The following is a 12,951-nucleotide window of genomic DNA, read 5'->3' on the forward strand; positions in this document are numbered from 1 at the left end:
TGTGGACATGGGCGCAGACTGGCACATATTATGTGTCGAGATACAATATGTTCTTTCTACATTAATGGGTATGTTCACATGGATTTTTGGCAAGTACAGTACCAAGATCCCACTGTGCCAAACGCCTGAGAACAATTCTCATGATGTGACTACATGGACACGATCAGGTGTGAATTTGACGTTGCTGAAAGCATAAACCGGCATGCATACATGAAGGTCCATAATGTCTTTGTGAAACAATGTCACACGACGACGGGGTGAACGATTGGCCATTTGACTACATTCTATGACTGACCATTGAGAATGGAACAACAGCACCTCAGCTAGTCCAGCCAATGCTCGCTCCAATTTGCCTAAGTCATAATACGGTTAATCCCCATTTATTTGCGGTTCAGTATTTGCAAATTCACTCTTTTTTTCCCGAACCTAACCTAGTCGCTGTTTTTGTACTCAGGCAAAAGTTATAAACCTATTGCTTTGTGGCCATCTTGTTGCATCTTGGTGCCAAGGTTGAAGTGTGTTGAGGAGCTTCATTTAGACACTTTGCCACCATCTTCGGGTATCTATAGGCAATTCTAAACCTTTGTTTTGGGGTGGGGGCTTAATTGCTCGAGGATTTCCTCTAACCGTGGCAGGGCTTGGTCCCCAATAGTGGGGGTTAACTGTGAATCCACCCTCAAACAAACTATAAATGAACATTTATAAAGTTGATCATTTTTCAATGTAACTCGAAATTTTACAGCTCAGCTGAAAAGTATGTATCTTACTTGCTACTGACTGCTTCCAATGCATTTAATATCAAGTTATGCTATGGTCATCTGAGTTGGGTGACAATCATAAAAGGCAACAGTGGTTAAATAACAGTTTGTTCTGTTAACTGGTAATCTTCTTCAGGTCCAATTCAACTATTATACGAATTGGCAAGCGACAGAGAAATGTCACACCGACAACTAATAAAATGCAGTACCAATGATTACACCGAGAACATTGCGTAATAGTTTTATCGCATATCCTCTTGTAAAGTACATGAAAAGTCTTGCCAGGGTATTTTTGCACACAAGTTTCAGATTTTCCTGGATTACACATACCAACATTCCTGTCTGGACAACTGTTCCAGAACAAAGATAACCATCTGTTTGACTAGATGATGGCAAACTGGGTTGCTGGCTGGCTGGATGAATGTTTGTTTTCTTGTGAATGACTGAGACCTTGTTGGGTGGGAGGAATTTATGAGCTGGCAAACTGCTGAGAAAGAGAGAGAGAAATCTCAAGAATCAAGCGAGTAAAATGGGAAAGCGGAGGAGGAGAGAGACGGAACGTAGGGAGTTTTGTTTGGTACATGCTCAAGGAAGAAAAGGAGAAGTTGCCTCCAGGTGAAGAAAACGAGCATGCCAACCACACAGCAGCGGAAAACCTCAATGGGCAAAAGGGAACTCCTTATAAGGAGGGGAAGATGGCAAAAAAGTGAACAGTGTGTCTCACCTCATTGTTGATATCAAAAACACCTTCTTGGATCTTCTCATAAATCTCCTTGGCTGTGTTGATGAAAGCCTGTAATGGAAACAGGAGACGAGATTCACTAAAAAGCTTGACAACTCCGACAAGGGGGCAGGACCGATATCGGAAAGGAAAAAAACAAAAACAAAAAACTGAGCAGGCTTGTCAAGTTATTTCACACCTAATGCGACCAACCATTTCTTTGTGGACCTTGCTTCATACCCCGCGGGGGCACTCGGAAAAAACAAAAGGACAGTTCCCAAACCCACTACACCATGAACATAAAATACCAGGCGTCTTGGTATAATGAAGAATTGATTTAGTGGGAACAAAGTTATTAATTAAATTATAAAGTGGTGTGTCACAAGACCTTTGCCCCGACAGTGCATCACTCCACATTGGGTTGGTGTTAAAACACACGTTTAGCTAACCATTTGTCATACCATCTTTACAACTGCATGAAAATGTCACTGCTCCCAATTAATTATTAGCATAGTTAAACTTGGTAACATGAGGGTGTGAAGTAATTTGTAACAATGCTCAATAAAGGTGTGTCAACTGCTGATGATAGATTCAGACATTTAACACTTGGCAGCATTGTGCTGTATTCACAAGATGTGACACGTACGCAAGCACACACGCCTTAGTGAATTTGACAACCGTTTGGTGGCTTTTGTCAAATGTGGGATGTTGAAACTTCCTACATATTTGAACCGTGCTTGCGTCGTTAATAGCATTCATGCACATGGAATTAACTTTTAAATCATAAATACAGCTGGACAGTTTGATAAAAAGGATGACAAATTGAAATGTTAAAATGGAATATCTTAAATGTTCGAGCTGAAAGGCTTGTACAGTACCATGAAAAAGTATTGGCACCCTTCTAAAATTCTTATATTTTTTCCACATTTTCCACACTTTAATGTTTAAGATCAAACAAATGTAAATATCAGATCAAGATAACCCAAGTAAATATGAAATGCACTTTTTAAATAGTGATTTTGTTTATCAAGGGGGAAAAAAACTTTTCAAAGCTATCTGTCCCTGTGTGAAAAACTAAAGCCCCCCTTGTTAAATCATCAATTAACTGTGGCTAACCACATTTTGGGGTCATTTTCACTAACCACACCCAAGCCTAGTTACCTCCAGACCAGTTCATTGAAGAAACTACTTAAACAGAACCTGTCTGACTAAATGAAGTCGGCCAAAAGATCTCAAAAACTGCAACAAAATGACGCAATCCAAAGAAATTCAAGAACAGACGAGTAATGAAGTATTTGACTATCAGTCTGGAAAGGGTTACAGGGCCATTTCTAAAGCTTTAGGATTCCAGTGAACCACAGCGAGAGCCATTGTCCTCAAACGGAGAAAACATGGAACTTTGGTGATCTTTCCCAGGAGTGGCTCCAAGAGCACAGCAACGGTTCATCCAGGAGGTCACAAAGGAACCCAGGACAACATCTAAAGAACTGCAGTCCTCCCTTGTCTCAGTCAAGGTCAGTCTTCATGATGTAACAATAAGGAAGAGATTGTGCAAAAAGGAAAGCCGTGGCAGAGTTCCAAAAGGAAAAAGGCCCAACTTACTATTGCAAAAAAACATCTGAATGATTCCCAAGATTTTTGGGAGAATATTCTATGGCCTGATGAGACAAAAGTTGAACTATTTCAAAGCTGTGTGTCTTACATGTGGCATAAATGTAACACACCATTTCAGAAAAATAATATCAAATTAACAGTCAAACATGGTGTTGGTAAGGTGATGGTCTGGGGTTACTTTTCTACTTCAGAACCTGGGCGACTTGCTATGATTGACTGAACCATGAATTCTCCACTACCAGAAAATCCTGAAGGAGAATCTTCAGCCATCAATTTGTGACGTCAGGCTGAAGCGCACCGGGGTTCTGCAGCAGCAGAAGGATCCAAAACACATCAGCAAAAAATAAACAAATAAAAAAGTAAGTTTTGGAGTGGTATAGTCAAAGTCCGGACTTTAATCCGATTGAAATGCTGCGGCATGACCTTAAAAAGGCTGTTCTTGCTCGAAGACCCTTCATTGTTGCCGAATCAAAACAATTCTGCAAGGAAGAGTGGGCCAAAATATCACCACAGAGATGTGAAAGACTCATTGGCAGTTAGAGAAAATGCTGGATTTCAGGGCCCAACCAGTTATTGAGAATTTGAGAAGGGGCCCAATACTTTTGCATGGAACTGAAAGGTGGCCTTTTAACGAGGACATTTCAAGTTTTTGAGCTTGTCCACGTTCTTTTAGTGAAACCTGTTTGGTCCAAGTTGAGGATTTAAAGTGGGGCATACGCATACTGATAATTGGTCTATTTTTGAGCATTTTTTCCCATCTTCAGATCAAAGTCAGCAAAGGCCCAATTGTTCAGTCTCTCTAAAAGATTATTCTATTAATACAAGACGTCCATTGCACAAAATAAAAATCTAATCCAAATCTAATCTATGAGCAATGTTTGTTTGTAATACAGAGTGCTGAGTTTGAATTTTGACTTTTGAGAGCGGATTAATCTGAATGAATAGACCTGCTTTCTTCACTGTGGTTTAAAACAGTCGAAAAAGGCTAATTAATCAATAGACGCTGATATTTTTGACATAAACAAACGTGTACTCTTACAAGAGTGAATCTTCTACATGGAGGCAACCAATCAGAAGAAAGGGGGCGGTCTCAAATATGGACAAACCAGATACAAAACTGGGTCAAACAGAAGTAGCTAGTCGTATGACAAATCCAAGGTATTTTTATTTATTTATTTTTGAATTAAATTGACACTTTTATACTACAAGTCCATGTTAGATAGTCACTCTATGGAGGTCTAAATAGCCAAAATATGGGACCTTTAAAAAGTTTAATTGGAACACGCTGCCAATTTTGCACATCTCTGTCTGGACACTTCTACATTATTCGTACACACCATTTCATCACGCTGCACTATTTTCATACTGTTGTTAATTACTACTGGCCACTCGCGTTTGAGAACTCTCTGCATCATTTGCACAATTGTCACTGTACCAGATCTTTACACTATTAGTCACATTAAACTGCTCTAAATTTGCTTGAGGCTGTACGGCATCATTTGGACAATGGCCATTATATCAGTATCACCACACTAGTGGTAGACTTTCATTGTTCAATGACTCTCCACACGTGTTTTCTTTTTTATGTCTTAAATGTATATTTCGTCATAGTACCAGTTTTTATTTTTTTTACTAGAGTGGCCCCAACTATCCATCTATCCATTCATTTTCTGTACCGCTTATCCTCACTAGGGGCGCGGGCGTGCTGGAGCCTATCCCAGCTATCTTAGGGGGAGGGGTGTACACCCAAAACTGGTCGCCAGCCAATTGCAGGGCACATACAAACAAACAACTAAAAGAGACAAATCTGTCTTGTGACATACTTGGCCAGTAAAGCTGATTCTGATTTGACAGGTTGGTTGTGTTACCCCCTTAAAAAATTCTGTCTTCCATAATTTCTTCTGTTATGCTGTATTCATAGATTTGATACACTGGTTGAAGGCATGGTGGTTTAATTTTTTTTAACTGTTCTTTTTCTGGAGCGGAATAATTTCATACTATATATATATTTTTTTTTTTTTTTTTGACGAGAAATCGTAAGAATTTGGGCCAAATGCCTGAATTAATTTACATTTGACAGCTAAATGTGTTGGCCAGAGCTGTGATGCTTATTGAGACCAGAACTAGAATGGAGAATTTAAAGGAACATTAACCTAAAAAAAGATTATGAAAATAATATTTTAATATATAATTTTTATTTTCATTTAATCTAATTACCGGTAGTTCCATTAAATGTCGAATAAAAGCGTAAAGCTAAAACATTACATAGGCATGATACAGCCTGGTATTCCCCAACTACCATTTTAACCCCTGATATGAGTCAGCTATGCAAATAATGCACACCAACCTTTTAGTATTAATTTAAACGATAGCCCGTGCAGTGCTCATACTTGAGCTTAAGTGAGTCAAAACACACTCTTCAAGCAGTCTTAGCAGGTGTGTTTGGTTCAGATGACGTGTGAATACTAGACAAAACTAACCATACTATTGGAGTTATCATACCAGAGTTCGTTTTAACTGAATCAACCTGGTGTGAACACAGCAAATAAACACAAACGTGAGTGCCACACTTACCAAAGATATGGGCCAGTGTTAAAATGGGAGCAGAAACCAGGTGAATAACAAATGACAAAAGATTCCCAACATGAGTGTGTCTAAAAGTGCCTTTCGGTAGAGTCACAGGGATGTTAAAACTATATTGTGAACTTCTGGCACCCTGTAAAAATAGACGAAGGTGCCCATGGGATGCTCTCTGGTGCACTCTCTTCACTTTTGTCCTCTTTACTTGCCTCGACTCACATGACTTTATTTCAGATGTGTTGTAAAGATGGACTGAAGGAAGGGACAAGATGTGAGGCGGTAAAAGAATTTGCGGAGGGTGTATTGATTGATGAGAGGAATTGAAAATGTCATCAAAAAAAGAGCCGCGGAAGTGAAGAGGCAAAAGGAACAGATCGTAAGGAAGGGGAAAATGGACAGAAAGATGAGGGGAGGACGCTTGCAGAAATGTCTCGCCCTCAAAGGATCCTTCCATCACCGCAGTGTCCGCCCACAGAGTCTGATGACAAACCCTCCACACTGATTGGCTGTTCGGTGTTGGACAGAGGAGGCGGGGTAAAGGCTATGAATATGTATGATCTTTAACTGGCTGATATACTGCTGGAGAAAAGGGGTGATGGCAACAAGGGAGAAAGGGGGAGCGGGAGAGGGCTTGAAGGAGACCGAGGCATGAATAGAGGGATGGACAGAGTAGGTGGGGGGAGGTTGTGGGCTTGCTTGATGACAGGGAAGAAAAAAATGGGTAGTTTGAGGAAGCGAGGGGGAGGGGGATAAAGAGGAAATGATGGACGTCGGGGGATAAGGAGGGATGGAGCGAGTGCAGATGAAGGGAGTCGAGAAGAGGAGCGGTATCGGGAGGATTCAGAGGACACTAATGAGACAAATTAATCATACCACACACATAAGCACACATGCGCACCCTCCTCCTCATTTTAACCCCTGAGAGAGCCCTACTCCACAGTGTGCGCGCGCGTGTGTGTGTGTAAGTGTATGATAGGAGAGAGAATACGGTTAAAGAAAAAAAAAAATAATAATCAATGTAAACACACACACATACACACACACGCCTAGGACTGGCATGCTATGGTGTGTAAAATGGGATTATTTATGTGATTGGCTAAGTGAGAAACGGGTCCCAGAAGACAACACTGTGCATTCATTAGACACAACACTAAGGGTGTGTCTATGATAGAGGAAGAGCAGACTGCTAACTGTGCGCCATCATGCTGGTGTGACGCTGAAGAGGGTAGACACTCATCCTCGACATTAAAAGTCAACCTAAATAATTTGGAACTCTAAGGGATGGTTTTAACAAATCAGATACTATTTTTGCCATTAAGGAAGAGGTCACATTTGACTGACCAATCGATAATCTACCTGGTTAAGTAAATCTAACACAATTTTCAGGATCATAGGAGGGATACTAATGCATGTGGCAGTAAAGAAAGGTGTTGCAGGGAAGCTTTTATAAAAAAAGAAATGACAAGGGCCATAAAATAATTGAATCTTTGATCTCTGCTTCCGCAGTCATTTTGTGCTGGGTATCCTTTAAGATTAGACTACGTGTTTTGACATGGAAAAAGAGCCCCGTATGATTTGCTGAAAACCACGCATAATAGAGCAAAGACAAAATCCATGTTTTTCAACAGTCTAAGAAAAATTTGATTGGAAAACTCTGGACACTTTCTGATATCGTTTGACTCGTAGTTTAGAGATGTTGCAAAATTGGCTATTTCTGCATTATCAGTATTAATCTGTAGTTAGCATGTCTTTAAATTAAGTGGTCATTTATAGACCCTTTCCAACAAAATAGAATATCATGAAAAAATTGATTTATTCCCATAATTCCATTCAAAAAGTTAAACTTTCAGATTATAGATTTAGGGCCCACAATTTAAACAATTTCAAGTATTTACTTGTTTATTTTTACATAATTTGGGTTTCCAGGTCATAAAACCCATGAAATCAGGAATTCAAAACATTTGAAAACTGTGAAGAAATCACCATTTACTTCTGAGTTTTTGTAGAAATACAAAGAAAAATTGGGGTCACATTAAATCAAAATATGGTATATTGAAAACGATATGTTAATCTTCAATACTGGTTGGGAATCCCTTTGCTTTCATCACTGCCTCGATGCGTCGTGGCATTCAGACAATCAGCCTGTGGCACTGCCTGGGAGTTATGGAAGCCCAGATTTCCTTGATGGTTGCTGTCAGTATTTCTTTGTTTTTGGGTCTGAGTGCCCCTCATTTTCCTCTTGATAATACCCTTTGGATTCTCAATGGGGTTTAGATCAGTCGAGTTGGCTGGCCAGTCAAGCACTGTGATGGCATGGGCATCAAACCAGATTTTGGTGCTTCAGGCAGTATGGGCAGGGGCCAGGTCCTGTTGGAAGATGAAATCTGCATCTCCATACAGATCCTCAGCAGAAGGAATCATGATGTCCTCTAAAACATTCTGGTAGAATGTTTTAGAGGACCTTGGACCCCTGGCCCACAGTCCAGTCCTTCTCCTTGGGCCAGTTGAGATGCTTCCTACGTTTGCTCAGGCTCAGAAGCGCTTGACCCGAGGAACCCGACAGTTGCAGCCCATCTCCTGGATGCGTCTGAATGTGGTGGTTTTTGAAGCTGTGACTCCCGCCTCATTCCACTCTTTGATAGATTCTTGAATCTTCTCTGTTTGATAATCCGCTGAAGCCCACGGTCATCTCTTTTGCTGGTGCAACCTCTCCTGCCACATTTTGTCCTTCCACTAGATTTTCCATTGATATGCTTGGACACAGCACCCTGTTAACAGCCAGCCTCCTTAGCTATGAACTTTTGTGGCTTAGCCATCCTGTGGAGGGTATCAATGATGGTCTTCTGGCCAGTTGTCCAGTCTGCAGTCTTCCCCATATTAAACCAAAGTGAAGCAATTTAATGACACCTGGGGAAACCTGTGCAGGTGCTTCGAGTTTAGTAGTGTGTGACACCCCGTTTAAAACATTTATGGCCTGCGAAATTTTGGCTTATTTCTTCACAGTATTCACATTTATTGAATTCCTGATTTTGTGAGTTTTATGAGCTGGAAGCCCAAATTTAAAATACAAAGAAATACTTGAAATGGTTTAAATTATGTGCCCTGAATCTATAATCTATGAAAGTTTAACTTTTTGAATTAAATTATGGAAATAAACTTCCATGATATTAAAATGTTTGGGAAAGGGTCTGTACATAGCACCCCTTTCAACTGAAACTGGTTATAAAAGTGTCTTTTAGGCTGTTCCTTTTCCACAGAAACTGCATTTTGGATGCTGAATCAAACATTTGAAAACAGGTCTGAAAGTGAGTGTTATTGAAAACAACACGATTATCATTTCAAGGTAAGTGCAGATAGTGGTAGAGGAAAATGCCTGAGTATGTCACAACGAAAACAAAAATGGCTAACCACAGAATCCAGCAACATTCGTCAAATTGTAAACTCACATATCGTTAGTCGATGAAATAATAAAAAGATCCGTGAGGGCAAGCAGTTATGTTTCTATACCTCCTGGCTTTAACTGATCCAGCATGCATGTTACAGTGTTTTTGCAGGTTTTAAAAGAGTTTATATAATGTGAAAAAAATACAGAATTATTTTTCACTGTTTTTACAACACCATCGCTTTGCAAATCTGAACATTTCATAAATTCAAGCAGCACACAACTCTTCAATCTCAAAATACCACATAAAACAAATTTAAGGCAATAGACTTTTTGAGCGAGAGATTTCTCACAAAGATCTGAGTGATTGTCAGTATGGCCAATTTGGTAATGGAAGTGTGAGTTTTCTGTGACAATTACATCACATTTTAAAATTCAACTGTACCTTCAGGATGTTTTAGATAATCCATACTACATTGACTTTTACATCATAAACCACATTGGGAAGTTGGTTTTATCATCATCCTAGTGTATAACATGACTCATTATCTCTGTGAGGGACTTTTTGTTGGAAATAGAGATTACTAATTTCAACATCAGATGTTAACAGGCAAGACTGATCTCCGTGAAATAGCAGATAATGTCACTGAGATTTACAACCCCAATTCCAATGAAGTTGGGACGTTGTGTTAAACATAAATAAAACAGAATACAATGATTTGCAAATCATGTTCAACCTATATTTAATTGAATACATTACAAAGACAAGATATTTAATGTTCAAACTGATAAACTTTATTGTTCTTAGCAAATAAACATTAACTTAGAATTTTATGGCTGCAACACGTTCCAAAAAACACGTTCCAGAAAGTTGAGGAATGGCCATCAAACATTTGTTTGGAACATCCCACAGGTGAACAAGCTAACTGGGAACAGGCGGGTGCCATGATTGGGTAGAAAAGGAGCTTCCCTGAATTGCTCAGTCATTCACAAGCAAAGATGGGGCGATGTTCACCTCTTTGTGAACAAGTGCTTGAGAAAATAGTCGAACAGTTTAAGGACAATGATCCTCAATGTACAATTGCAAGGATTTAGGGATTTCATCATCTACAGTCCATATCATCATCAAAAGATTCAGAGAATCTGGAGAAATCACTGCATGTAAGCGGCAAGGCCAACATTAAATGTCCGTGACCTTCGATCCCTCAGGCGGCACTGCATCAAAAACATCCCTATCTCTGTTGTGGGAAACCGGGAAAGCTGTTTTGAGATGTCGAATCATATCATATTCTTCGTATAAGAAAAAACAAGAACAAAAATTGGAAAATGGAATTGAGGAAAAAAAATTAACCACCTCACAGAAGAATATGCAATTAATCCAATAGATATGCTAAGAAACCAACTTCAAAAGGCAAAACATCCATTAGACGTTATAAAAAAGAACAGATTTTCTAAAACAACAGTTAGGCTACACTAACTTTGAGTACAATAATAAATCAGGAAAATTCCTTGTGATCCAACTTCAGCGCAATAAAGAAAAGTCAATTACAGCCATTCAAGATTCATACGGCCACTGTACACAGTCACTGCTTGAAATTTTTTAAAATTTTTATAGCAGCTTATACGCATCTTCGAGGAACCCAGATAAAACAGAAATGAAACTTTAAGGATCTAAACATCCCTCAATTAAATACACAAATTAAAGACAGCCTTGATGTTCCTTTAACCATCACAGAATTACATAACGCATTAAAAAATATGCAACCGGGATGGCGCCTGGCCCGGACGGAATCCCTGTTGAATTCATTAAACATTTTTGGCCAATACTAGTGCCTCTATTTTTCAGAACAGTCAATGAGATAAACGATAAAGGTAGAATTAGTAGCCACATGAACACAGCTTCAATTATTACTAAAGCCAGGTAAAGATCCCACTCTCCTGGCGAATTATCGGCCCTTATCACTGATTAATGTAGATATCAAGTTTATCTCGAAAGCGAGACTTGAAAAGGTACTTCTGTCGATAATCCACTATGACCAGACAGGCTTCATTAAAGGTAGAATTATTCCACAAATAATGTCAGACGTCTGTTGAATTTAATAAGTATGTTACAGTGTAAAAATCTAAACGCAATCATGTCACTTGACGCAGAGAAAGCGTTTGATAAAAGGGGCTTTCCTGTTTGCAGTACTTCGCAAATTTAGCTTTGGAGATTCAATTATACATTGGATAGCAACATTATACAAGTCGCCGAACGCGACAGTCACCACAAATAGGATCACTTCACAAAGTTTTACATTACAAAGAGGAACCAGACAAGGATGTCCACTCTCATCAATGCCATTTGCAATATTTATCGAACCTCTTGCTGTCGCTATACGTCAGAATGCTAATATTAAAAAGGTATCTGCTCACTAGTGACAGAACACAAAATCAATCGATATGCTGATGATATTCTTCTTTACTTACAGGAACCCAAGTATTCGCTTCAGGCAGTCTTCAATCTCATTAAAACATTTTCACAAATATCAGACTACTCTATTAACTGGACAAAATCAACAATACTCCCAATAACAGCAAACTCATGGACTCCTGCAGATCAACAAACAAGGGACACTCTCCCGCCCTCGGGCTGGGACTGGCTGCATCGCGGGTTGTGGGGGGCGTCTCGCTCTCCTGGGGGAGGAGGGTGGGTTTGGTTGGGGTGGCGGGGCGGGGCGTGTGTGGGTTTGCTGGGGTGTGGCATTGGGTCCCTTCGGTCCCTCACTGGGTGGCCAGTTGTCGGGGCGCCTCTGTGGGGCCGGCGGACCATCCTGGGTCCCTCGGTGTGGGACGTGTCCCGTCTGTCGGGTTGCTCTCGGGTGGACCCCTGGGCCTGATCCCGCCCCTCGATTGATTGGGTGGGGTCCTCAGCAATTACAGGACACTTCTGTCAGTCTTTGTGCATGTAAAACAATGTCAATTCACTTGCATGTATCAGCAGGCACACACCCCTAGGACTCTTTCACTGGATGTGGGGCCACGCACTTACTGCGACAAATAATTCAAGAATATGCAAATCTCTTGTGTATCCCCTCACTTATTCTCTCGTCCTGTAGACGTTTATAATTTACATAATCCCACCACACTTCAGTTGTACAGCTGGGTTCACGACCCTTGTCCTGCTTCTTCTCCTGTCCTTGCCCTGTTCCATCTTGTCCTGTCCTTCCCTCACAGGGTGTAGCACTACAGCCCCATGCAACACTCATATTTAATGTTTCATTGTTGTAGATAATGTAATGATTTACTTCTCTCATCCCGTTTACAATTAGTGCTTTGTCTTTTGTCCTCGTTTCTCTCTCCCTTCTAGAAACTTTGTTCTGTTCGTGTGATCAAGTCTGATTCTCAATAAACCTCAATTATAATACTAAGAAACCACTGCGGAAGCTTAAAAATGCCACTGTGACACAGTAAAACTGTTCTGGCATAAAAGGGACACAGATTTTCCATTCTGCTTGACTTAACAGCCGAACAGGGCAAAAAAAAATTAAAATAAAAAAATGTTTTAAAAAAAGATAATGTGTAAAGGATATCACCACATGGGCTCAGGAACACTTCAGAAAACCAATGTCAGTAAATACAGTTCGGCGCTACAGCCGTAAGTGTAACTTGAAACTTTACTATGCAAAGCAAAAGCCATTTATCAACAACACCCAGAAACGCCGCCGGCTTCTCTGGGCCCGAGCTCATCTAAGATGGACTGATGCAAAGTGGAAAAGTGTTCTGTGTTGTCCGACGAGTCCACATTTCAAATTGTTTTTGGAAATTGTGGACGTCGTGTCCTCCGGGCCAAAGAGGAAAATAACCATCCGGACTGTTATGGACGCCAAGTTCAAAAGCCAGCATCTGTGATGGTA

At 40.2% G+C, this 12,951-nt stretch overlaps 1 protein-coding gene across 1 annotated transcript in view; it reads right to left on the reverse strand.

Annotated features, from left to right (window-relative positions):
- The window catches only part of rab2a (RAB2A, member RAS oncogene family), a 31,868-nt gene that overhangs the window by 4,325 nt on the left and 14,592 nt on the right, over positions 1–12,951 (reverse strand). The window contains exon 7 of the mRNA XM_061693846.1: positions 1,483–1,551. Within this exon, the coding sequence (XP_061549830.1) occupies positions 1,483–1,551 (69 nt within the window). The remainder of the gene's footprint in view (positions 1–1,482; positions 1,552–12,951) is intronic.

This window comes from Phycodurus eques, chromosome 13 (assembly GCF_024500275.1).
Source record: "Phycodurus eques isolate BA_2022a chromosome 13, UOR_Pequ_1.1, whole genome shotgun sequence".
Taxonomy (NCBI): Eukaryota; Metazoa; Chordata; class Actinopteri; order Syngnathiformes; family Syngnathidae; genus Phycodurus; species Phycodurus eques.